The 27,599-nt window shown below is 43.8% G+C and overlaps 2 protein-coding genes across 7 annotated transcripts in view; one reads left to right on the top strand and one right to left on the bottom strand.

The window, feature by feature from the left end:
• Nucleotides 1-22,028, bottom strand: part of EIF4ENIF1 (eukaryotic translation initiation factor 4E nuclear import factor 1) — a 39,089-nt gene extending 17,061 nt beyond the window's left edge. The window contains exons 1-10 of one of the 5 annotated variants that reach the window (XM_063144003.1): nucleotides 21,941-22,028; nucleotides 20,391-20,506; nucleotides 18,974-19,047; nucleotides 14,813-14,940; nucleotides 14,129-14,424; nucleotides 13,136-13,337; nucleotides 11,226-11,398; nucleotides 5,293-5,428; nucleotides 4,858-5,037; nucleotides 2,248-2,474 (exon numbers count right to left, since the gene is read on the bottom strand). In XM_063144003.1, the coding sequence (XP_063000073.1) occupies nucleotides 2,248-2,474; nucleotides 4,858-5,037; nucleotides 5,293-5,428; nucleotides 11,226-11,398; nucleotides 13,136-13,337; nucleotides 14,129-14,424; nucleotides 14,813-14,940; nucleotides 18,974-19,047; nucleotides 20,391-20,489 (1,515 nt within the window). In that variant the 5' untranslated portion in view covers nucleotides 20,490-20,506; nucleotides 21,941-22,028. Of the gene's footprint in view, nucleotides 1-2,247; nucleotides 2,475-4,857; nucleotides 5,038-5,292; nucleotides 5,429-11,225; nucleotides 11,399-13,135; nucleotides 13,338-14,128; nucleotides 14,425-14,812; nucleotides 14,941-18,973; nucleotides 19,048-20,390; nucleotides 20,567-21,658; nucleotides 21,742-21,940 lie in introns of those variants that run through there. The other 4 variants (XM_063144004.1, XM_063144001.1, XM_063144002.1 and 1 more) reach the window with 4 other exon arrangements.
• SFI1 (SFI1 centrin binding protein) overlaps nucleotides 21,717-27,599 on the top strand; it is a 79,853-nt gene continuing 73,970 nt past the window's right edge. For both annotated transcript variants that reach the window (XM_063143997.1, XM_063143996.1), the window contains exon 1: nucleotides 21,717-21,804. The gene's annotated coding sequence lies outside the window, so the exon portion shown is untranslated. The remainder of the gene's footprint in view (nucleotides 21,805-27,599) is intronic.

Below are 27,599 nucleotides of genomic sequence, written 5' to 3'. Positions count from 1 at the left end.
AGGCGGTTAAACTCCTGGAAGGTGCATCAGTTCCAGACAGGGAATGTAAAAACCTCCATTCTCTAACCAGTCCTGCTTCCTCTTGATCAGCCAGAGAGCATTGGAGGTATGGGAAGGTTTTATTTATTTTTCAGCCCAAATATTTTATTTATTCATTACATTTCTATACCGCCCCATAGATGAAGCTCTCTGGGCAGTTTACAAAAATTAAAAGGAGCCCCACCATGACTTATAGTTAAAACTTGCAAGAATTTAAAAAGTTTGAAAACAGCAGAGCAGGAGAGAATCCTAAAAACCAAGTGCGGAGCTAAGAGATCCTCAGGATGAAACTCAACCATCAAAACTGGGCAATTTAATACCCAATCACCACCCCAGAGCCTGCTCTCAATATGGAGTCCAAGTCAGATATAAGGGCCAACCAAGAGATAGCAAGAAAGGGGACTAAGCAGTGACAAGCTCTTTACATAACAGAAACAGGAACCATCTAACAGCTCAGGGCACTTCTTTGCAAGCCCTAATGTACAGAATGCTACCTGTTCTTCCAAACACACAAGTGTTATAAACAATTCATCCTCCACAGCCTGTACAAAGCGGAGCAATGAGGGAATCAGTGTTAACTCAAGGTGTTGCTACCTAGATCCAGTACTGCAGCATCCCTATTTAGCAATGGATTTTCAAGAACATGCCACTGAAGTTGTAACTACAGGCATGCAACACAATACAATTCTGCTTTCAAGCCATAGTCCAGAAAGGAAGCAAAATGCTCCAGGTTCAATCACCGACTCAAGCAAGAAACTTCTTTCTGTGCCGTTTCAGAAGCAATAACTAGTTATAAGCTGCCTGCCATTTCAGATGCAGCAGTTCCAGGACAGTTTGAGGAACAGTTCCCACAGGGACAATACAGATAAAAGCGCATACATGAAGATGGGTTACTCATGCATCCCATAAGCTCATTTTAGCAATGAATACCCCGCACCCCGAGTAACATCCTTGAGCCATCCCATGTCTGGGAAATGTTGTACTGGAAGCTTGCTCTTACTTGCAGGGAAAATCTAAACACTCGTTTCTCTGTGGCAGTTGCATTTATTATTATTATTATTATTATTATTTATTTATATAGCACCATCAATGTACATGTATTTATTTATATAGCACCATCATTATTTATATAGCACCATCAATGTACATGGTGCTGTACAGAGTAAAACAGTAAATAGCAAGACCCTGCCGCATAGGCTTACAATCTAATAAAATCATAGTAAAACAATAAGGAGGGGAAGAGAATGCAAACAGACACAGGGTAGGGTAAGCAGGCACAGGGTAGGGTAAAACTAACAGTATAGAGTTATATATTTACTTGCCACTGCCAGAATGAGCATCAGTCCAAATGAAAGTCAGTATCTTTACCTGAAGAACTACCTACTCCCATATGAGCCTGACTGGGAATTAAGGTACTCATCTACAGTACTTTCAAAATGCCCCTTGCCTTCAGAGCCAAGACAAGTAGTAACTGGGGAAACACCCTTTTCAGTGGTTGTGTTCTGTTTACAGCAGCCTATGTGGTGCTATATAAATAAATAATAATAATAATAATAATGTCTTTATACACTTTCGTGCTCTATATATTTTTGTAAATATGTCTTGAATACCTAGCTTTTACAATCTAGTCATGGACTACAATAAACAGATTAGGATTTAGTTTACAGCCGTCTCCCCCAATTTAGGCCCTCCAGATGTTTTGGACCATTGGCCATGTTGGCTTGAGCCTATGGGAGTTGGTCCAAAACATCTGGAAGGTGCAAGGTAGGGGCAGACCAGTTTATAGAATGCCCTCCCCAGAGTCTGTCTGGTGCTTTGACTGTTAAGCTTTTAATGCTATTATTGATTGATTGATTGATTGCATTTTTATACCACCCCATAGCCGAAGCTCCCTTGGTGGTTTACAAAGATTAAATGCTAGACGAACACCATTTGACCAAGTACTATTAATAGCATTGTTTTTATCTTTCAATAGTTTTATCTTCTGCTGAAGTGGCTGTTTTAGTACCGGAGCAATATTTGCTATGTTGTACACAGATCTGAAAGTGATGTGTGCTGAAAAGCAGGTTACAAATCTGGGAAATAACATATTTCTTATAAAAACCAGGCAAGCTGTACATGTTTGTATATGGAAGCGGTTTAGTTCATACCAAGACCTGTTGCAGTTGAAGTTTAAAATATCTCGTCACTATCAGACACATTACTTACATTGACTTTTGGTTGTGAAGGTAGAGTCCCACTTGCCTTCATAGTACTGACTAGTTTGTTGAAGGCAGACATATCACCATCCTTAAGGTGCCGGGAGTCAGCCATGTTTAGGGACTCTTCCATCTGCTCTGCCATTAAGGGGGCAGCCGTTTTCCCTTCCTGGTCCACTTTCAGGCCTTTCAGCCCAGCTTCTACTTCTTCCACTGAAAGTACAACTCCTGAATGTGCTAAAGAAGTGGGGAGGGAAATAATTAAGAACTAGATGCTCAGTTTATGGAGTAGATTCAGGGACTACAGATTGTCAGAAAGCAATGCACAAGGATCTGAAACTAATTCCATCTTTGCTCAGGGCCACTATTAAAATATTAGTAATTCCAAGGCCATGCAAGTATTTAAGCATATTGATATTCAAGCTGGAGCTAAATCAGATCCCAGACTTTCAAGTAGCAAAGAGGAATAAAACAAGGGGAAAGATCATTTGGATACTTAATGGATTCTTAACAATCAGTATGTCAGTGATACATCTGAGTCTGATGTGGGAGTTAAAAGCCAGCTCACACATTTGCAGTTTAGTTAAGATTGAAGGGAAACAAGAAACAAATAGTCACACATTTTTATAGTATAAGCACTATTAGGACTATGGGCACAACTCAGCAGGAAGCCCCTTTGTGTAAGCCCCACTGGAACAAGAGCTGTTCAACAAGAGCTTCCCAATGGATTGCACCCTAAGGCAACAAGGGATAGCATGTGATCTGCAAGCTAAGCAAGACACTTTGAAATGATCACAATAATTTCTTCCAAGAGGTTCTGAATGGAAAGATCTCTTGGGCTTCTAATTTATAGTGCCTCATACAATTCCAGTGATTTACTTGGAGGCCTTAAAGCAGTACCAGGACTCCTCTTCACACCAGATGATTATAAAGCCTACAGAATACACCTCTTCGCTTCTATGCAGGTAAGCAGAAGCTGGAATCTAAAAGCAGGTAGTCTGCTGCATTGTTTATCAATCCATCTGCCATGTTACCAAAGAATGCTGAGCCACAGGCATGGCTGACCTATACCAGTACTCCCAGCCTATTTACTTTTAAAGAGAGCTTTTCTATTCACAAGACCATTCATATGGTTTCCTCATTACAATTTGGTGGGATTTGAGATCTCAACTGAATCAATTAAAGTTTAGGTCTTCTGACAGCAGCTATTGCCATCTCACAGTAGCTGCTATTCAAATTACCATCAGCTTAACAATGGCTGATTAGCAAACTGGAATGGCATTCTGACATTTCCTTTTCCGGGAGCTTTATGGACCATAAATTGCCCACCTCAACCATGGGCACTAGTCAGAGATGTAGAATACATTGTTTGTTGCACCGGAATGGCTTTAAAAACTTGAGATACATATTATGTAAGATCCAAAAAAGTACATCACTAAGAAATTAACGCTCTGTGCACCAACGGCCATCCATCCATCCAGGCAAGACATTTCCAGTCAAGGAACCGATGACAGAACACAGAAGCATCATGAAGTAGAATGTAGTCTCAGGCAGGAGCTAACAGAAACCTAAAAGAATCTGTGCAAGCATTTCCATAGCAGGAGCTGCATTTTTCTGTATGTACTGCAGAACAAACCTGGCACTTAAGACTGCGATTCAGATGCTACAGCATTTATGCAAATAGAGGCAAGGGCCCAATTCACTTATGTCCTCATTTCAAACATTCAGCAAGCTGTAGTGGAAAGAGCAAAGTCTGAGCATAGGGTAAAAGCTCTCACGGCAGGGATCTCCCAGCATGCATATTAGTTAAGCTTTTCCTGGACAAATAATGAAAATTTGACATCCGCTCCTCCCAATCATTAGGACACGCAAAGCAAAGATGCAAACCGTTAAGGTGGCTCAGCATATTTTCATGCCAGTATCTCCTGTCAGCAACAATTTTAAACTGGAAACCAAGGGTATGCAGCACATGCAGTGGAGTCTCTTGAACATGCACAAGCCACATGCATGCAGCTTCTGATCATCCATGCAAGTCTTCTGCTATACATGCAATTTAAAACGTTGGGCCCCAATCACCAATAGGAATGACCCGATGAGATTCCAGCAGGAGAAATCATTGTTAAAGTATTCCTTCCCTGTCATTTTTCCTCATTACTATGGCTGCCATTTCATGTACAGCCAAATTTTTTTCTTTTCAGTTATCCTGTTCTATAGGACATGCCCTGAAAAGCCACAGATTCCCTAGCCAAGATATTAGTTGCTGAAAGCTTTGCTTATGCTATTGAGGCAACAGATGATGTGGTGCAAACTTGGGAAGCATATATAGCTGGAGCGGCTCAAGTGGCAAGCTTCGCAACGCTCTGGATTTCACCACTATCTTCCAATTTGGAAATTGGTTCAGACACCATGAAGGATCGATATGGGAACTTCATTTACATCGAGAGTTAATCCTGCTGTCATCCTATGGACAAGGGTCAGGCAATACCAAGGCAATGCAGATATCCACGGGATCCCTGAAGTAAAACTTAGCATTTCCTGGCTGAGAACCAAAGCTTGGCACTTGAACATGTTTTTGCCCAAGGCACTGAAAGGCATCACAACAGCAGAAGGGAAGACTTACTGCTCTCTCTAAGCTTCTCCTTGTTGGCTGAGAGACTTGAGAGGAGGGGTTTTAAGTCCACTTTGGCTTTCTGTAGCATCTCTAGGATGTCCACTTTGTTTTCAGAATGATCTTCCAAAGGAATGGGAGCAAAGTAGTTTCCAGAATGCTGACCAGGGGATAGAATGCCTTGCTCTAGACCTGAAACAGTAAAAATCAGGACGACTGCCTTGTAAGTTTTTTTGCTAAGCATTTTCAAGGGGGATACAGCAAGACGTTCATACTCTTGAGAGGAGAACACGTTCCACACACTCCTACCCACAGAATTATGAGTTTAGCTCCAGAAGCTGAAGCATCAGAACAAAGAAGCAAGCAACGGCCAGTGTGGAAGAGCTCACAATCCTACAGCTCTCTAGAAGAAACAGAATGGTGGCTGTAAGGACAAGATGAGATTACCTGCTAATCTTTCCAACTCTTCGTGGGGTGTAGATCTAAGACTACTCGAGCGGCTTCCAGACCGGCTAGGATTAGAAAACCAGCGGCTGAACCTGCTGGCTGACACAGTGCCTTCCCCAAGCACATCTTCTATCATCTATATTATGAGGGGAAAGGAATAATATTTCAGACAATCACAACTTAGAACAGAAGTCTGAGAGTTTAATGTAAGATATGGCACTTACTGTTGTACGCTGCAAAATTTCCTTGGCAGTTGCTTCCAGCGTGTATGATGTGGAAATGCCTTAAGCCACCACTGCATTTCCTTCCGGAAGCTTATCTAACCACCCATACAAAAAATGGATACCTACGTAAGGTCTCTTTTCTAAAGCTGTGTGTTTTAAGGGTGGGATTTTTCTTTCTTGATCCTGAAGGCTAGTTCCAGAACCACTTCCGTGTGCAGCTGGCCCTGACAGAAACGGGCCACTGCAATAGTGTCCATGAAGGTGGCTCACTTTAGTGTACTCGTCTTAAAGGTCTAGATTGTCCTCAACCAGTGACAAGATGGTGGTGACTGACCATGCAATCCTATACTTAAAATCCTATTGCATTCAAAGAACTTAATCCCTAGTTATGTGGGTTTATGATTATAGCATAGTTCTACTTTTGTTAAACAAGTCAGCTTCCAGTAAGATGTGCATGGGATTTGTATTTGCAAGACCTTGAACGTCTGCATTACCATTTTTGCATACCATAGCCAATGTTTGGGCACCATATGGGGCTAAGAAGCATGATATAAATATTTTAGATGAAATAATTCTGTCCCAAGCATGATATGCACTAAATGGTACATTTACTGAAGACAAGATGCTTCCCATGGTATCTCACTGGTTCAACTGTATGTATAATAGGACAAGAACTGCAGAGTTCCTCAGACAGAAATTCTCTTCGTAGAACTTTCAAGACCCTAGGTGCCCACAGTTACTTGTTAAAGTATTACCTAAACACAGTGATGGCTCAATTTCAGACATCTAGCAACTGGGGGTCATTTTATTCAACCAGCACTACTGTTTCTACTTGGTGCATACATCCAAGGGTTGAAGTTTTAACAAGCCACTTATGAAGGCCTTTGCTTTTAAAAGGAAAAGTAGAAGTCACTAGTTTATCTTTCAGATGAGGTATGAAACATAGAAACCACACGCACACACAAGTGAGGCCTAAGTTGTGCAAGCCTAGGCATGATCATAGCTGCTACTCCCTTGAATCCAACGCAGGCAGTCCACCCAGCCTGGTATTCCATGTGCAGCTTGGGTTCCTTTTGCTTAATATAAAATGTAGGTGTCAAAAATGTCCCATTTCAGGATTTACTAAGTAATTAGTTTTTGATTACTATGTGCAACATTTCAGCTTTCATTGGTCTGGATGTATCTTACCTAATTTGGGGGTATAGGTGTTAATGTTCAATTTCCTAATAATCAAGGTGCCCAAATACAAGCATACTGAATTTTAGGTTTCATATCCCCCACCAACCCAGCCATAGTGAACTAGACAGGACTGAGAGTGTACATGCACATGTGCGTGTGTGTGTATATAGTGCATCCTCAAGGTCTTGGCTTGGACTAGAGATCTCCTGTGGCAAATTAGTCACTGTGTTCAGTTAGTGGAGTAATATAGCTAAGTAGCATAATATTTCTACCCTAATATGCACATCTTGGAATAATGCTGGGTGGGTCAATTTGAATCAAGTTCCCCATTTTTTTTTAAAAAAATCATCTGTTTCCAGAACATACTGTTGCTGCTACAATACATGGGAGCATAATCTAAGATGCAGCCCATATGTCTTTTCACACTGCAGGTTTTTATCTTTGAAGAAACATGAGAAAATAATCTGCTTAATTCTGTACAAATGCAAGGACCAACTGAAATTCTGTGCACACTTATTTGGAGGCAAATACCATTGAAATGTGTCATAGACATGCATAGGATTGATCTGCGAGTGTCTAGAACTATCCATAAGCAAAGGCTTAGTCATTATAGGGCAAATTAGCATTTCTTCATGTAATGGAATGTGTATGTTTGGTTAGAGTTATAAAAATCATAGTTGGAAAACTGAACCTATTTCAGAGCTCATGGAATTGGAGGGTTATAGTAGTAAAATACCCATATGGGCTACATGGATGATGCTGGTGACCCACAGGAAGCCAACTCCTTCATTCTGGCACCTGATGATTGATGATGAAGTCCCAGGGCACTTTAGCAAGCCCACCATCATACCTACTGTGCACAGTGTTTTTATACACAGAAAAGCAGCTTTTAACTCAATATGTTGATTGTTGTCATGGTTCAGTTTCATAATGTATTGTTTTATACTGTATGCTTTTATCTGAGATCTTAAAGATATAGGGCAGGATACAAATCTTTCAAATAAATAAACAAATAATTTCATGGTTCAGTTTCATAATTTCTAGAGTTTATGTTTAGTGTGTTTACAGTAAATTCATATATCTTTTTAAACCAGCTTAGAGACTTTCAGTAAGATAAATAACTGAGCTAACCTGGAATAAGATTGCTTCAGCACACAGGATTGCCACGAAGCTTTCAATTACCAATTTAAAAAAACAGTAAACAGATTTCTCACATGACAGGTGGGGAGCACCAGAATAAGACTAGCATCCCATCACAGCTTCAGATACTCAGCCAAGTGATTAAAATCACCTCAACAAGGAGTGTTTCCTTTCAAAGTAGCACATGCTGGTGAACACAGATACAGGCAATTCATTCAAAATTAACGTAACTCCAACTTTGCTACTGTAGCTCTGCATTGATAGTGGTATTAAGCAAGCACTTAATACTTAAAAAGACTAGGCAAAGTATCTGGATACCCTCAACATGAAATGGATAGCCCTGAGCATGCTTGATTTTTCTCTGCCCCCACCCCACTCCACCCAAGGGAGAGCTTTTTCCCCCAAAGGACAGTTTTGCCACATCAACTTTGAACCCAGACTCAAGTGTGGTTGACAACTCATCTTCTGTGACTTCTTAGCAAATCTATACCTGGACATTTAAGCATATACTGAAATCTAGTCTTTTAATATGTTCTGTATTTACATTTACATAGCTGAAAAAGTATATTCTCCTAAGGAAATCAATTACTTGTCTGTTCAAGCCAACTTTGTTAAGTGGCAACATGGAAGTGGTTTTCCTTTCCCTTAGCACAAGAACTAGAGGTACAGATAGGGCAACAGAGTTGGGAGGGAATATGGAGACAAAGAGTGTTGAGAAACATGTCGGTGAGAATTAAAGAAAATTATTATAAAATTATATGGAGGTGGTATCTAACCCCAGTGAGATTAAATAAAATAAATAAGCTGTATTCAGCAAATTGTTGGAGAGGTTGTGGGAAAAAAGGAACGTATTTACATATGTGGTGGGAATGCAAATATGTACAAAAATTGTGGAAAATAGTGTTTAATGAGATAAAAGAAATTGTTGGAATGGAGATTGAAGAGACACCTAGTGTGGCATTACTATCATTATATGGAGATTTAAAGTGTAATAAAGAAATTAAAGAATTTATAACAAATTTTCTGACAGCAGCGAGATTAATTATATCTAGGAACTGGAAGGTTCAAGGAGATTATCGTATTGAAGAATGGTATAAGGAAATTTGGGATATTGCCATTCATGATAAATTGACATGTAATATAAAAGTAAGAAGAGGCATAACAAATACGAATGAATTTGAGGGAATTTGGAAACAGTTCCTGGTATATGTGTTCGCTAAGGGAAGTGGAAAACCACCACCAGAAGAAGTAATGAGATTTTGGAAGCAGGAATAGATCCCAAAGGGTGAAGGGGAGCAATTGTATTGTTGGATTATGAATAATGATAAATTACAAATGTTAACAGTTGAGCAAATTTATGTAATATTTTTTCTTTTTTTTCTCTTTGATTAATTGTTTTAATGTGATGTTGATGTATTTTAATTGTGTTAATAAAAAATTATATATATTAAAAAAAACCACAAGAACTAGAGGCTTTGGCTACATAAGGAACATGAACCCTCTTACCTGAACAGACAGACATGTCTTATACAACATAAGACTCAGATACTATGAAGCAAGACTACCCCAAGCCTTCAGGATATGGTGGGTGCTAGATTTGAAGCTTAGCCTGCTAAAGATGAAATTATGGTGGGCTAATTAAATTGTAACTTTGCTGCCAGCAAAATAACAGCATTCCATGACAAAAGCCCTCCTCATGTAACGACTTCACCTTAAATGCCAGCTCCAATCAGAGTTTACAAGTAATACAATTAGGCTTTGGACTATCTAAATATCTAGAAGCAGAAGTTACATTGAAATGCTGGCGAGGCAGTAACCACCAAGGAAGATTTCCCCACAAATCCAAGGCACTTTTTTGCCCCATATAAACAAATGGTAATCTCTTCGGGGGCGTGGGTTCGAATCCCACCACTGCCACCACTTGTGATGTCCTGCCCACCTGTGTCGTCTCACCTTCACCTGAGACACCCACAAGCTACCTGACAGGACTATCCACGCCACTAGCAACCAGGACCACAATCCCCCCTGTGAATCTCGCTGCTCAACCCTTACACTTGCCCCTTACCAGGCAACAACTGACATCACTGTTAATAATGATTCTTGTTAGACGCCACACTAGATTTGATGGCAGTATTAGCCTAGGGCTGCTTCCAGTCAGAGGGGTCCTAGTGCCAACAATCCAAAAGCATTATGCTGCTATTCCAGTGTTGGACTGGGAGTCGGGAGATCTGGATTCTAGTCCCCACTTGGCCATGGAAATCCACTGGGTAACTTTGGGCCAGTCACAGACTGTCAGCCCAACCTACCTCACAGGGTTGTTGTTGTGAGGATAACATGGAGAGGAGGGGGATTATGTATGCCGCTTTGGGTTCCTTGGAGAAAAAAAGACGGGATATAAATGTAATAAATAAATAACATCCAATCTGTGGAACACTTTCCCCATGGAGGTGTGATTGGTGCCAGCCAATCATTTCAATTCCAGGTCAAAAAGGTTGTTTGCCCAGGCATTTTAAGCTGGTCAGTCAGTTTTATGGTTTTAATGCCTTTTATTGTTTTTATTACATATTTATTGTCCACCGCCCTGATATCATTTGATGAACAGGTTATAAATATCTGAATAAATAAATTACTAAAATAAAATCCCCACTGGGCAGGGACTTAAACTCTTCTCTCTCCCATTCTGTTTTTATTTTTTCAACTGTCAATTCTACAGTGAGACTACTGAGCATGCTCAATCCTCATTGGGCCACTTTTGGGGCATCCCCACTTTAAAATATTTTGTTCTGCAAACTTCAGCATATGAATACGTCTTTCTTGTTTCTCAGTAGGCCTGTTTTGCGTAGAATCCTAGTGTCACTCACCACCTGAATTCACTATTAGAAGGATCCTAGTACTTTCCATGATCCTGTATTAGCTAAACATATTCCAAGGAAAAGCTAACTCTGTCCTTACACTCAGCTATGTGTTTCGAAATACCCCAGAGACAAGATCAGAAGTGAACGTCTATAACTCTTTTCTAAAACTAAACTGGATATTTATAGACTATTTGAGTATAGCTCTTTTTCTTCAGCAGTCAGCCGAAGACATGTTATTTAAGATATTTATATCCTACCTTTCCATACAAGAGGACTTGCAAGATTGTCCCACATAGTTCAGTGTCTGTGCAACCTTCACCAGAATAGTGAGGAATAGTGAGGAAATGAAGTGATTTGTCATTATTTCTGAAGATGGCATGCCGACGATCCATGTTAAGTCAGAGAAGTGGTGTTTTAGCAAATTGAACTTTCACTTCAGCCAACAGGCTTGTCCAAGTCTTCTACCCTTTGCCAGAGAAGGCATACACTATTTCAAAACATCACCCACTGGAGGAGGGATTTGTTTAACACTCACCGAAGCCAAACCTGGAACACTCTTATCCAGGTTGAAGAACTCATTGAAATCAAACTCTCCTGGAGCTGGTTCTGGAAGTGCCATTTCCCTTGGGACTTCTTGATCTGCTGATGTCTCCTGGCCAAGAACAGTCTGTAGCTCTTCTTCTGCTACTCCACCATTGCATTCTATTCCTTGGAAGAATAAAGCCAAAATCAACCCAACCATGATCATTTCCAGAAATAGCTGAAGCCAATTGTTTAACACCAAGTATTCAACTCCTTATTTTGAGTGCTGAAGTTATAATTCAGAGAAAGCTTCCTAAACTTATATTTAATATGTGTTACTACAAGACCTGCTCCAGAAAACATTCAAAACACCAGAACAATGTCAATTAGAGGCAATGGTTTCAGATGGTTCAAGAACTGTATTTCAGAAGAAGGACCGAGGGGACAGGAGCAGGCAGAAGTAACATCGGGGCCTGCTCCTGCTGGACTCTTCCCCCCCCCCCACAGGACAAACTGCCATCTTGGCCCTGTGGGGAAGAAGAAGGACCGAGGGGACAGGAGCAGGCAGAAGTAACATCGGGGCCTGCTCCTCTTGGACTCTTCCCCCCCCCCACAGGGCAAACTGCCATCTTGGCCCTGTGGGGAAGAAGAAGGACCGAGGGGACAGGAGCAGGCAGAAGTAACATCGGGGCCTGCTCCTGCTGGACTCTTCCCCCCCACCCCACAGGGCAAACTGCCATCTTGGCCCTGTGGGGAAGAAGGACCGAGGGGACAGGAGCAGGCAGAAGTAACATCGGGGCCTGCTCCTGCTGGACTCTCTCTCTCTCTCCCTCTCTCTCTCTCTCTCTTTCTCTCTCCTCCCTCCCTCCCTCCTTGACTCCTTTTCCTTGTGTGTCATGTCTTTATTAGATTGTAAGCCTGAGGGCAGGGACTGTCTTTTGTGCTAAGTGTAAGCCGCTCCGAGAGCCTTTTTTGGCTGAGGAACGGGGTATAAGTATGATAAATAAATAAATAATAATAAATAATATTGCTAAACTACTTTTCCAGTGGTGCATTAAGTCTCAAGACTATCAACACATGACTGCCAATTCTATTAACAACTCTATTCCTATTGAAAGGGCTAATATGGACAATTTAGTTCACTGTGTGTAGAACATACTGAGTAAGGAGCAAAGGCCTTTATGTAGATTCTCTCCTCCCAATACCAAATTAAGATATTCTCCTTCAGGAAGGCTGCAAAGGGACTCTGCTTTTGCCATGGTGCTGATGAAGATTAAGGTCTTCAGTCCACGAGGTGGAAGCAATCTGTCATGAGTCACAACTCTGTCACACCTCTTACCTTGCTCACCATCTTCCTGCCACTCTTACCTAAATATTTTTACCCCACCTTTTGGCCCAGCTAAGCACCCGAAGTGGCTGGCACTCATTTAATAAATAAAACCCAGGATACAAAAAATATACAGCTAAAATCAGAACCAGCTCTATAGCACAGCTGAGGGACATAATTATCCTATGCCCTCTCTCTCTCACACACACACACATCACTCCAGAGAAACAAGCCAAGATATATTTTATATCTGGATCTCCAAAATAGAATACTACCCTATTTCTTCGATTCTAAGATGCACTTTTTTTCCCATATAAACATCTCTAAAAATGGGGGGTGTCTTAGAATCACGGGTGTGTCTTAGGTTTTTTTTTTCTGTTGGTAGTACTGAAATTAGTGTGCGTCTTATAATTGAAGAAATACGGTATTTAAAAGCAGAGGCATTTAGTCCAGTCTCACTTCCAGCAACCTTGCATCATTACTTAACATTAAACGGCCAATGTTAGATACAGACAGAGACAGACAATAACGGACTGCTTATACCAGACATATAGAAGATTCCCATCAGCATCCAAGACCCCAGACTTCAGAGTTACCTTCCTTCAGAGAGGTTGTGCGCCGCCTTGTTCGCTTTCGTCCTTTATGTTCTTCCTCTAGTATTTTATCATCAAATCCAATAAGTTCAATGGTTTCCGATTGACTTGTGGGGCCTGCAGAGAACCATTCCGGCTCCTCCTCTGTATAGGAGTCATTCCTTCGACGTTCTCCAAAGACACGCTTGCTGTCCCCATATTCTCTCTGAGGTTTTAAAGGATGACATGGGTGTGTGTGTGATTTTGGAGTTATAACAAGCATTAGCTTCTTACCCAATCTTTTGGGAAAACTTTATAGAAAGCTTTTTTGTGGGGCGGGGAGATGCATTCTCTAAGAGGCAGAGTATCATTTAACCATATCTGAAACTTTCACATCTTTTCCATTAATAACAGAGAGCAATATTCAACAGCAACATTCATATAGCACAACTGAAACAAGTTCACAAAGTCTATGCTGGATCTGGGCAGTGATACATCTAATCCAACTCTGTGCCTCCAACAGTGCTCAACCAAAGCTCCTTCAGGAGCTTATAAGTAGAGCAAGATGGAACTTTTGTTTCTAAGAGAATCCTAGACTATTCCTTTACTTTGACACAAGTTTCTATGCCTAACGCAACTCACAAATTCAAGCTTTTAAATTAAGTTGCTTTGCAAATGTCATCTGTCTTCATCCGTGTGATCATAATCCAAAATGCAGAAGATGCCTTTTTATTCCTATTTAACACAACTTGGTACAATGCAAGATGGGATCTGTCTTGAGAACTTTAGTTCCTAAAGCTACATGCAAATTTCATTCAATCCAACTTTGCTGACTAACAGTGTTCATACCCCACATGATCCATCTCACCTGAGGCCACAGTCTACAAGTGTTTGAAACATTCTCAAACCTTCACTGTAATCTGTAGTTTGCCATTTGTGCATCAAGAAAATCTACCAAAGCTAAAATGTAGACGCCCAACTCACAGCTGCATTCTTGCTTCAGTTTTAAGTACTAACCCTGAAACGCTTGTCTTTGTACTCCCTGTCACGGTCTCTGTCCCTTCCATCTCTCGAGTCCCGTGAATCCTTTTCACCACCTCGGTGGTCTTTATCGAAGTTACGTGCAGAGATTATTCTCCCACTGCCAATCCTACGTCCACCAATGACACGGACACAGTCATTTTCTTTCTCTAGTGGGCTCCCTGCTCGACGGGCACCTACAGCGGCAGTGACATGGCAGCCCCCTCCAAAGCTTCGTCTCTGTGGACTTAGCACCACATCCAAGTCATCTTCTTTTACCCGTTCCTTAGGATCTATAGGTTTAAAAATATTTTAGTCGCATGCTGAGAATGGATTGAATTCAAGAAAGAACTACTTGCTGTGTGTCTCATTTCTTTAGACACATGAAATAGCTTAGTAGATCTCCACTTTAAGGAGTCAAGATGTGTTGTACCTTGCATTAAAATGGAATCAGAAATAAGGTTTGTCATTTAAAGTAGACTTCACTACATATTAACTCTAAGCAATATTAAGTGAAAACCAAATAAGCTCCTTCCTTGTTATATCCTGTTTTTTGAAGCAAATATTTACAGTAGTTTAAAATTTGAACTCCCTGAAGCAATCCCCGAATAAGTAACCTAAAGCATGAATGGATCTCTACATCCTAGATTCGTAATTTAAGTACCTATGCGATACACTCACCTACTATCCTGCGCATGAGGGAAGTCCGATCTGAGTCCAAGTCCTTCTTGAGCACTTCCACCGGTGAAGTCCTTCCAGAATTTGGATAGAGTGATGCATGCCATTTTTCTGGGTCCCAAACTCCATCACTGCAATGTTGCAGAAGTCACATTACATTTGCCATACTGCTATACTTTTGTAACTAATGACAGGCAGAAAGAAAGCGATTATCTGCACCTGGTGATGAGATCTCTTTATAAGATCTGTTCTAGTAAACTCTGTTCAGTTTTAGAGAAACTCAGTGTTTCCAGTTCAAAAGCTAAACAATATAGTAACTATTGGCTGGCTATCCAAAGCAAGTCTCATACTGCCTGATGTACCTTGGTATATGGGCGTTCAAGTCTGTCAAACACAGAACAGGATATTTAGAATTCATTGCAAAAGTTCCCTCTTCTAAGAAAGAGCAGGATATGGAGATGGGGAACTCTTCCTGCCCACCACTGGGGGCACAACTGGTAGAGGCTTAAAACTTCTACAAGGTGGTTGAAGAGCAACCACCACCCTCTACAACTTGGAAGCAGAGCTGCCACCCTCATCATCAGGCAGAGCAAAATACCCCAGCTAAAAACAAGGGTGAAAAATAAAAATGCAACTGCCATAGACATAGAATGTAATCTAGAAGGTCGACAGGAAAAGAGCCAGAAACTATGCAGTTTTCCCTTAATATTAGAGCATTTGAAAGGGCAGTCAGCCTAAAATACAATTCTCCATCTACCTTCAAAGATCATTGATGGATTTTCTGCATGAAGCCAGCATGATCTATCACTTCACGATCATATCCTGAATTTGACTGTTTAAACCATTCAGTTCCAAAGCCATTTTTGGTCCCAATAAAAAATAGTCCCCAAAATAAGAAATCTGGAAAGATACCAGGGACCTATAAACTCCAAAATTGCAAACATTTTGAAAACCTTGGATACCTCAGCTAGAATAGTGCAATGAATCTCAAGTCTGTGGCTTTTGACAACTCTTCCGATGTGCATCGTATATTAGAAATAAAAAATGAACAAAAGGAATATAGCACCCATTGGATTGCCAAGCACTAGTGAGAACACTTGCGTTCTTCGCCAGAAGTTTACCAGAACCTCCTCATCTTGGAGGTTGGATGAAGACAGAAAGAAGTCTATCTGGAGCTTTCACACAAACCTGAATATGGTTTCACTGAATTTACTAACTTAATAAACTTAAACTCTGTGAAAACCACTGAAAACACATGGCAAACTTTGGAAAGGCACCTTTAAATTAATCTTTACTTATAGGGAACACTCAATGAATGTGCATAAACTCACCATATGACACTGAAAGGGAATTGACCACCTGTGATTGATAATTGTTTGTTTATGAACTGTTTGTTATGTTATTGTAATGAGTATTACTATAGAACTTCGTATTAATAAAATCCTCCACTCAGAGCGATTCCCATTTCTTGGCTATTACACAAGAGAATCTAGGATGAAGGCTTCACTATTCAGATCTACCTGACGAAAAGTGAACTAGTCTGCTTGCAACTTCTGAACTCCCTGAAGATGCTTAGCAGAAATGGGGAGAAAAAGACCAGTAGACTAGAAGGGACATTTCAGATGACAAGAACCTGTTAACTGACAAGAAACTAGGCTATAACATTGTCCAACTGCACTAAGATAGGGTTTTGTGTTTAATCCAGATTTTACCATTACCTGCTTTGAGTTCCATTTTTGGCCACAAAGGTGAGATAGAACAATGGAAGTCAGTGGGAAAACTAGACAGCTCTCAACCCTAGGAGGCTCGTTGTGAGTTAGGCATGTCTGACCAGCACCTGTGTTCTGACCCCACCCATTCAGTGGATCCTGCATCCATTATTACACAATAACTGACCTTCAGCTGGGCCCCCCTGAGAAAGATGTGGAGCCAAAATCCAGAGATCTCTGGACTGTTGGGGGTATCCCATTCTTCTTGTGTAGCTTTGCTATAATGTGGCACTGGAAATGTTGAACATGACCTTCAGGTAGGAAATCTGCTGAGTCTGCAGCTGTAGCCTGGGAAGGGCTATGGCTAACAGGTCCAAGCTGTGGCTGCCAAGAAGTACTGCTGCTGCAGACTGGGAAGTGCTGCAAGGCAGTATCACTTCTGCTGGCTGTTAAGGGACAGGGAGAGGCAGTGCCCAAGCAGACAGATTATTGGATAGGAACTCTGGTTTTTACCACCTGCTTGTGCGTGCGGTCAGTCAGGAAGAAAGGGGCTCTGGCTCCTCTCTAAAAAACTCTGTCATTAGGTTCTGTTTCATGCCTGCAATGCTTGCTAGAAAGCAGTGCAGCATTTCTTTTAAATCTTCAAGCCCCAACATATCAAGCCAATAAGGGAAAACAGTACGATTTGGGGTGTGTGTTTTTTAAAAAAAGTTACGTAAGGCTGCTTCCAAGACATGCATAGGATTGTGCTGCAGACTTGAAGAGGCGTGAAAATGGCAATGTCTCCTACTGTGGATATTTCTAAAAGTCTCAAAAAGTCCTGGTCTTAACTGGTAGATAAGAGGAGTTGCAGATCTTTCTGCATCTTCTGCTCTGCCAAAGAGAAACTTACATCTTGAGATTGTTGCCAACTTCTGATACATTTCATTGAACTTCTGTTCTGGTACAGGTAGCCTCTAACATGCAAACAGAAGTTAATATCCTTCTCACTGGTGTAATGTTTAGAGTTGGTCTTAAGAGTCTCAACCTAGTCTTTCATAAAATCATTTAAAAGCACTAAAACGGGAATAATCCTGTAAAATATTGATACTTGCCCATTAAGAAATCTGCTCAAGACACATGAAAAGTTCTTGTTTTGGATAGTATCCAATGCTGTCATAGTGTCACTGATGGTGCATTAGTGTAACCAGCCCTAGTGCAATGCCACTGACATTTGCTAGGCAAAAGTGAAAAATGGCAATTTGCTGCTGAAATTTGGCCTCAAAGTGAGCTATCAAAATTCAGTGGCAAATCACTCCTTTTCCCCTTTGCTTAGAAAGCACACTACAGATGTCACCCTAGCAATGATTTATGATATTCTAACATAATTAGCACTGTGACAGCATTGGATACTGCCCTATGGTTTCAGATATTTCCCTCAATAAGCCAGCAGTAGATACAATGCAAAAAATTGGGTGTGTCTCCTCAATCGTGTCTCACCCCATTATGTTGCAGTTGAGGTACTCAGGCTAAGTTTAATAAACAGTTCTTCTTGCAACACTGAAAGATGGTCAACTGAATTTGAACCAATTCTATTAATGTGGTTGTAGCTTCTACTGCTAAGGCAGTTGTCAAGTTGGAAGACCAATGTTTCTGGCAAAGGATGCTTATTTATTAAATGATTTCATTTCTAAACACATCTCAGTACCACAAATTTAGATTACACAGGGTTCTATACAGCGTTATTCTAAATGAAGCCCCATTCATTTCAACAATTTTACTTCAAATAGGACTAACGCTGGATACAATTCATATGCTAGTAGTAACTGTCTTCATGACAGTTACTTAAACTTTTTTATCACAAGCAAACCTCGGCGGGAAGTTTAACAAGCTTCATTCAGCATAACTTTATTTATTTATTTATTTATTTATTTATTTATTTATTACATTTTTATACCGCCCAATAGCCGGAGCTCTCTGGGCGGTTCACAAAAACTTCTAAGTGCGGGGGTGTAAAGTTAGAGTAATAGACACCTCCAGGCAGTTGCATTTACATAAAGCCTTTTTGGTCATAACATTTATGAATTAATCAACCATTTAAGGCAGGAACAAATGTCTGGTCTCTATGCTGTCTTCTCCCCCTCCCCGTACCTCCCTCCATTCATGTGCCAACTTTGGCACTTTGCTTCCATTCTGTTGAAACTCAGCTCCCTGTTACACCTAGAACAGGGAGATGTCTAATATTGGTTTACTGAGCAAGACTGATCCTAGTTAGTAAGCCAATATTAAACGATGGTCCCTGTTCTGGATGTAATTGGAAACGGCAGTTTAAACAGACCGGGATTTACGCGCCAAAGCTAGTGTCAAAATGAGCAGCACATGCGTCCAACACATATTTCCAGCTTAGTAAACTATGGTTTATTAACTCAGAAATCTTACAGACAAGCAAGCCATACTGTTGGCTTAATAGAAATACCTGTCATATTTTTCGGACAGACATGATGGTCTCTGTTTTGAGTGGGGACGCTCTTTAATGTCCAGGAGTTCTTCCTAGAGAAAGGAAAATGATAGCATTCTTACACCAAATGATGCACAGCAGGAAATATTGCAGACTGGACTTCATGCAACATAACTAGCAAGAAGGTTTTCCTAATGTTGTTTGTTTTAAGCTGACTAGAAAGGAATATTTAAGAAATAGAAATCACTCCTTTAGCTACCTGTTAGGAAGGATTATATCCCTTGCTGAGAATTAAAGTATTTAGAATAATGACAGAAATACTTTGTTCACAAGTGAATTGAAAATAGATCTCCCTGCAACTAAAAATCTCAAATGCTTTTTGAAAGACCTCTATGGACATGAGAGATTGTCTTGTGCAAGAAAGATCCGTGTAATGGAAAGCTCCACCAAATGCTACTGGGTTGCACAACTGGCCTGTTGAAAGTCAACTGACTTTTAGGGGATTATACATTGGCCAGTTAACAGTTACATATCCTTGAAATACTATCGAAGGCCTTCCATGTTATTTTATATGTATTTTATTGACCAGCCACATTGTATTGTGGTCTAAATGTATGGGCATCCCACCCGAATGCTGAGTGCAGCTAGAGCACAGAGCTAAACAGGACTCCCCCAAGAAAGAATCATTCACAGGGCAAAATTAGGGGTACAATAGTTGCGTTCCTAGCACATACTGTGAAAAGCTAGCTGCTAATGCTCACCACAATATTTATTTATTTAATTAATTACATTTATATACCGCCCCACAGCCGAAGCTCTCTGGGCGGTTTACAACAAATATCCAATAGTACGAAACTTACTGCAAGGAGCAACATACACCCAAGTCAATTAAACTCCCTACTATTTTGATTTATTTCACTTTCAGATAGCATTCAGCACTATGAGTTTGATCGACTTGCTACTATTTATTATATATTACATTTCTATACCATCCACTAGCCAAAACTCTTGATGCCCTTGTCTGCATTAGGAGTACAATTTTTGGCTGGTATGCATTTAAACTGAAGAATTAGATGTTTACCATAAAAATACAGTTAACTACATAATAACAGCAGAGCCAGCTAAACATTCAAATGTTTACATCATACGTTTGCATGATGACAGGTTGAAGCTCTCTATATAAGGTTGTCTGGCACATTTGCTCCTAAAAATGGGTTTCAGTTAACTGGACATCTCATTAAACTTTACTACAGAAGTAGTATTTGGCATAAAATCCAAAAGAAGAAGAAATTTAGAGCAGCTACCAAAAGTTAATTCTATATTTGCATGAATATAAGATTTTTTGCAGACTGTCAGCAACCATATTAACAGCTTCATTTACACCACTTTAGAAAGCTTCCAATTCAAAATTTAAACAAGAGGTCTAACAGCTTACTTTTGTGTAGCGATGAGGGAATTTCATTGCACTGAGTCTGTTAATGTCAAGCAATGTATCACCATTCACGGCTTCTGTCAACACCCCCCTTTTATCCATAATTGCTTGAACCACACCTGATAGAGAACAGAAACAAAATGTGACACTTAACATCTTACAGTTCAGACAGAACTGTGCAACAAAGTTTCACTTCAAATATTGCTTGCCATGTTTCTGTACTATAGCTAAAGGGAACTTTTTCAAATGGGGAAACATTACATGAACCTCGAACATTTGATGGCAGCCCCTAGTTCTTCGAACTGCTTGCAGGCCTTTTTCATATGACAGGGACTCTTTCAGCTCTAACACTAGTTCTTCACAAAGCTCTTTTGCACATCATAACCACTGGGATACATTACAATGATGCTTCTTTCAACTTGAGAGTCTGACAGAACAAAAGAACATTGCCCCAAACTCTTCACCTGTTTTAGTACAGTTGAGAATCATGGTACCCACTTTCAATTTTGTGGTGTCTCTCACACACACAGAGATAAAAACAAGTTTCCATTCCCTTGCAGCTTACTCACACTTTAATCACATATATAAGAGCAAGTCTGCATAAAAGGCGATAGGCTCCCTTATCACTGGGCAGAAGTAAATGGGGAACGCCACACATCATGGAGGGAGGGGCACGTGGAGGAGAATACCATGCCCCTCAAAGGGCAGCCTGCTCCCCATTCAACAGGGGGATGAACTCTGGCATCACAAGTTAGAAAGTGGTGGGTAAAGGCCCTTCTCTGACCAAGCCCTTGGACAGCATTATTAGTCAGAGTAAGCAACACTGGGCTAGATGAATGGTCTGAGATGAGCACACCATATACGTTCAAAGGGCTGGACGAGCAGCAATAACGTTTGGCAGAAGATAAGGATTCGCCTCACCTTCCAATTTAGATAAAACACACACACACACACTCTAGCAGGACTCAACCTGCCTTCAATCCCAGCTGGTGTCAAGAGCAGCCATTCCAGGAGAGTGTCCGTTGCAAGAACTCCTCCGACCCTCCTCACGTGGTGACCACCCCAAAAGTCAGGCGGCGGCTACGCCACCCTCAGCCCCCCCCCCTCAGCCACGGGCGCCTCCTGCTCCGACACCCCGCCCCCGCCGCGGTCTCCGGATAGGCAATGGCTACAAGGGCGTGCGAAGAGACGGGACAAAAGCGGCGGCGGCGGGAGGCCTTCCAGGAAGCCCCGCTTCGCAACTGCTCGGTCTCCGCGGGAGCTCTGCCTACCTCGCAGCAGGAGTACCGGCCTGCCTAGCAGGGCTGTTGTGAGGCTAACCGGCGCGTTCTGGAGACCGAGGCAGAGGCAGCCGAAGCGGTGATGACACGGCCCGCCTGGTCCAGGAGAACGGGGGTCCGGGCGGCCGCTCTCCAAGGTGGGCGCGACACCGGCGCAGGGCAGGAGGAGGAGCGGGAGGGGGGAGAAAGAAAGGCTGACAGCGACCCCCCCTCCGGGCCACCTGTGCGGGGCGGGGCCCCCGCCCTCGGCAGGTGACGCAGCGGATCTCTCACCTGGCCCAGGCCGCGGGCCGCCGCCGCCGCCGCGCCACTTCCGCCGGGGGCTCGATCCACGCCCTGGCTGGGAGGCGGTTCCCGCTGCCGCAGCGCGCGCTCCCTTGCTCGCCCGCCGGCCCAGTTGCCTGCCTGCCTGCCTGCCTGCCTGCCTGCCCGCCCCCTCTCAGCCCCAGGGACGGCGGCGGCGGCGTTTGCTGCTGCTGCTGCTGCTGCTGCTGTCGCCGCTCTCCCTGCCTTCCCTCAGCGTTGCTGCTATTGTCGTTGCTGCCGCCGCTTTCCGCTCACGGCCTGGCCCGGCCTTTCCTCAGATCCGCGCCGCCGCCGCCGCCGCCGCCTCTTCCTCGCCTCGGCCGCCGTAACCGGGGCCTTCGTTATCCACCCCTCCCCCTTTAATAGCCACGGCACATGCGCGAGGCGCGAGGCACGCGCCGCCTCCTTCTCCTTCTCCTCCTCCTCCTCCCTGCGCGCGCGCAGCACCCGGGCAAAGGGGTTTTGCCTGCCGCGGTTGCCTGACAGAAAAAGGCCGACGTTCGCGCGCCCCCGCCCGCCTCCTCTCCTCTCGCAAGAGGACGCCGCGTGTGTGTGTGTGTGTGAGTGGGGGTGCCTACGCGGGCGGCGGGGCGAGGGGTCCTTCAGGCGTCTGAGCAGGACAGCCCCGCCGGGGCCGCCTGCTGCCTCGCGATCTGCGCCGCCTGCTGAGGGGAAGCCGGGAGCCCAGGCGGTGAGTGCGCGCAGGGCTGCCGCCCGCCATCCCCCAGGCGGGCTCCTCCGCTGCCTGCGCCGCCAGGAGCTACTGCGACCCCCAGAGGGCGAGCAGCTTGCCCCAGCTCGCATCCCTCCAACTCCCGCCGCCCCCGGCCAGCATGATGGGAGTTGTAGTCCGACCCATCTGGAGAGCCCCAGATGGGCTGAGGGAGGCTGCGGCGGAGAGCCGCGCGCCTCTTCAGCTCCGGGATGGGGGGGCGGCGGGGGGCGTCAGTTATCCAAAGCGGGTGAGCCGCTCCGTGGGAAGAAGGCGCCGCGGCGGGCGGGCGGGCGGGCGGGGGGCTTGTTTCCTTTCTTGGATTTAATGTCCATCCCGCTCAAGGCGGCTGACAGTAAAGTGCAGGTTAAAAACAAAATTCTCACGAAAATACGTCATAAAAACGACTAAACAATCTACACAAACCGCCCTGGATCTCCTTGCGCCGCCACGGGAGAGTCGGTCGATGTGAGGACACAAACGCACCGATCGCCTCCTGCCCGCTTCCCTTGCTCTGTCGCTGCCTCCACTTGGGTCCGCAAAATGCCTCCGCTGGCGCCGATCAAGGCGCCCACTTCGTCCAGAAGCGGGGGTGGGGGTGGGGGTGGGAAGCCTCCGCACCTCAGTTCTCCGCTCCGACTACCTCGAGCCATGTGGTGAAGGGGTTTTATTTATTTATTACATTTTTATACCGCCCAATAGCCGAAGCTCTCTGGGCGGATCACAAAAATTAAATCCATGAAGAGCATAAAAACAACCAACAATCTAAAAACATAAATACAAAATACAAAATGCAATTAATTTGTTGTAACCAATTCCTAGAACAGTTCTAATCACTATCTTGCAATCCTTACTAGAGACTAGCCCTATTGAACACAATGGGACTCACTGCAGGGCAGACAATGCTCAGGCTTGTACTGTTGGGCTCTGAGAAAATCAAGGCACTTTTCCGTGCAATCTGGGTTTTTCCTTGAAAATCTGTTTCGGACTGTAATGACTGGTTCTTCCTTGTAAGGTGCCATGATGATATTACTGGATTCCCTCCCACCCCACCCCTTCCGAGTGTGTTTTTGTGGAAGGAATGGGAATCCTAACCCTTATTAAATATTGCATGGAACTGAAGGGTGGGTGTTATCCTGCGTTAACCCTGCAGGCATATGTATTTTGCAGCCAGTGCACCAAACACTACGACCAGGCCAAGACTCTCCTGATGAAGATTATAGGTCTGATTCAGATTCTGTGGTGTCAGTAGCTCTGTCCATGCCGTCTCCCGACGACATTGTAAATACACAAGAACCAGTTTCTACATCGGAGGACATGGGAAATTTTACCGACCATGTACGACGGATGGCACAAACTTTGGGTCTTGATGTTGATCAACCGACAAGTTGATGATGACCCAATCTACGATGTTATGCGAACAGAAATTAGTTCAGCTATCGCTATTCCGTTCCCTCCTACCCTGTGGAGAACAGCACAAACCTCTTGGAAGACTCCTTGTGCAGCTCAACCAACATCTAAAAGATTAGAGTCGATGTATAAGGTCAAAGAAAATGATGTGGACTTTCTTTTTCAACACCCTAAACCGAATTTGATAATTGTTGAATCTGCCCAGGGAAGATCTCAAAAAATACACTCAGCCCCTATTGATAGAGAGGGCAGGAAATTGGACTATCTTGGCAGAAGGGTGTACGCATCCTCATCTTTAGGAATACAAACCGCGGCGTATGAGGCTACAATGGCCAGGTATCAGATATTCTTATTAGAGAAGTTAAACTCCCTCTGTGATCACCTACCTGAGGAGAAAAAAGAATTAGCAAAAAAATTTCAGACGGAAGCTACGGCAATAACTCGTCTCCAGCTAAATTCTGCTAAACACCAGACGGATTCCCATTCAAAATCAATGATGGGAGCTATAGCCCTTCGCCGTCATGCTTGGTTAAGATCAGCCAACCTGACAAACGAAACTAAAACCAGAATAGAAAGTCTACCCTTTGACGGAGAAGGACTATTTAATAATAAGACTGATGAGTCCTTAGATTCGATATATAAGGCTCGCACAAGTGCTAAGAAAATGGGTTTTTCACAACCCCAACCTCAATTTAGGCAAAAGCGCTGGACGAGGCAACCATATCAGCAGTTCCAGCAGCGCCCTCAATACGACAAACAGCCAGCAAAACAGCAACAACAACTACAAAGAAAGAGGCCTTATCAGGGCCGGTATCAGCAAAACAGACACCAGCCTGATTTCTCCAAGAGGCAGCGTCTTTGACTTCTCTGCCCCAGGCCTACTATCGTTTACCGACCATCTAGCACCCGAGTACCATCAGTGGGAGTCCATAACATCCGACTCCTGGGTGCTCACTATCATCAAGACAGGTTACGCCATCGAATTCGATACCCTTCCTCCCTCTTCGGGAGTGAAAGTAACAGCGCCATCCCCTCCTCTGCTGCTCGAGGTACAAACCCTACTAGTGAAGGGAGCCATCTCGCCTGTACCCGCAGAGGAGATCAACCAGGGGTTCTTTTCGCGCTACTTCACGGTCCCGAAGAAGGATGGAGGGCTTCGACCGATCATGGACCTAAGACAACTGAACAAGTACATCACCCCAAGGAAGTTTCGTATGACAATGGTCTCCTCTATTCTCCAGCTGTTGCATACAGGGGTTTGGTTTGCGGTAGTAGACTTGAAGGATGCGTACTTCCACATATCCATCAGGAAGTCGTATCGAACTTACCTACGCTTCTCCATCGGCGCCGAGCAGTTCCAGTTCACCGTGCTCCCCTTCGGACTCGCTACAGCACCGAGGGTCTTCACGAAAGTGATGGCTGTTGTATGCGCCCATCTACGACAAAAAGAAATCCACATTTATCCGTACATAGACGACTGGCTCCTGGTGGTGGAGGACAGCTACACGCTCCAGGAGAACATAGTCACGACTCTCAATCTCCTAGACTTTCTAGGACTCTGGGTCAATCAGGAAAAATCCATACTCACTCCTCAGAGAACAGTAGACTTCATAGGAGTGACTCTATCGTCTCGGTATGGAAGAGCGTACCTCCCGATAGCAAGAGCAAGGACACTTCGAGACTTTATTCTCGACGTCGAAACCCAAATAAGACCCTCGGCATGGACAATCCAGAGATTGCTGGGCTTGATGGCGGCGACCACCGCTGTCATCAGATTCGCAAGGCTGCGAATGAGGGTCCTTCAAGGGTGGTTTTTAAGGACTTTCGACCTTCGTCGCAACGCTCGCAAAACTTACCTTTCGATGCCGACAAAGGTATGAGTGTCGTTGAAATGGTGGCTCTCAATGGGGAACCTCTTGGAGGGAATCCCTTTCCAGCAAAGAGCACCATCGGTTACCATCACAACAGATGCTTCCCTCAGTGGATGGGGAGCTCATTGCAACTCGCTCACCGTCCAGGATCAATGGCCTCCTCGACAGAAAGAGGAACATATCAATCACCTGGAACTTCTGGCGGTGGAGAATGCCTTAAAAGCTTTTACCCAGATCATCGAGGGCAAAGACGTTCTGATCGCAACAGACAACACCACCGTCGTCTGTTACATAAACAGGCAAGGGGGAACAAGGTCACACCCTCTGACCCGCTCTGCACTCAGAATTTGGAACTGGTGCATAAAGAAAAGGACTTACCTGACTGCGATCCACGTAGCAGGCAAGGAAAACATCGTAGCGGACTCCTTAAGCAGATCCTTCCACGTCGACCACGAATGGGAGCTCGATACCAAAGTAAGAAACGACCTCTTTCGGTATTGGGGCTATCCTGCTGTCGATGTCTTTGCCACTGCAGAAAACGCAGTCTGTACCAAATTCTGCAGCAGAGCAGGAGGCGGAAGGAACTCGCTAGGAGACGCCTTCACAAGAACGTGGACAGAGGGACTACTCTACATCTTTCCCCCGTTTCCGCTCCTGACAAAGGTCGTGGCCAAGATACGGACGGACAGTGCAGACTGTATTCTGATTGCGCCATGGTGGCCTCGGCAACCATGGTTTCCTCACGCTCTTCGACTGTCGGGAGGGGACTACATCAAACTACCATTGATACCGAACCTTCTGTCTCGACACCAGGGCAAGGTTCGACACCCAGACCTCTCGACGCTCAAGATGACAGCGTGGAGGATGATGCCACAACCTCCCACACCATTCAACTGACTGTGCAAACCATTCTAACTGCATCACGAAAACCTTCGACAAGGAAGTCCTATGCGGCGAAGTGGCAAAGGTTTTCTAAATTTGCACTAGAAATGAATCACGCGGCTAAGACTTGTCCCATCTTGGTGATTCTAGAATACCTCTTTTCACTGTACCGAGGAGGATTAGGACTTTCGTCGATCAAAGTCCATTTGGCTGCCATCACTGCCTTTCATGAAGGTGTGGAAGGCTTCTCGCCCTTTACTCACCCAACTTCGAAGGAGTTTCTGAAGGGACTTAAAAATACTATTCCAACAACTAGGAACATCGTACCTTCATGGAGCTTGTCAGTCGTGCTCCATGCATTAATAAGAAAGCCTTTTGAGCCTATGGCTACAACAGACTTGAGACTCTTGACCCTCAAGACTGTGTTCCTGGTTGCCATAACTTCGGCAAGGCGCGCAAGTGAGCTTAGAGCTCTAAGGATAGATGCGCCCTATACAGTTTTTCATAATGACAGGGTCGTTTTGCGAACAGACCCATCCTTTTTGCCCAAGGTGGTGACACCTTTTCACTTGGCTCAGGACATTGTCTTGCCAGCCTTCTTTCCTAACCCTACAATGCCTGCGGACACTGCTCTCCACATGCTGGACGTTAGAAGGGTTCTTTCCTTTTATAGAGCTAGAACCGAGGGGTTTAGGAAATCCAAGCAACTATTTCTGTGTTATGGTGAGCCTTGTAAGGGACTCCCAGTTTC

Source organism: Elgaria multicarinata, chromosome 18, assembly GCF_023053635.1.
Source record: "Elgaria multicarinata webbii isolate HBS135686 ecotype San Diego chromosome 18, rElgMul1.1.pri, whole genome shotgun sequence".
NCBI lineage: Eukaryota > Metazoa > Chordata > Lepidosauria > Squamata > Anguidae > Elgaria > Elgaria multicarinata.
Note: the sequence above shows the minus strand (reverse complement) of the source record. Positions and strands in the feature narration are given on the sequence as shown.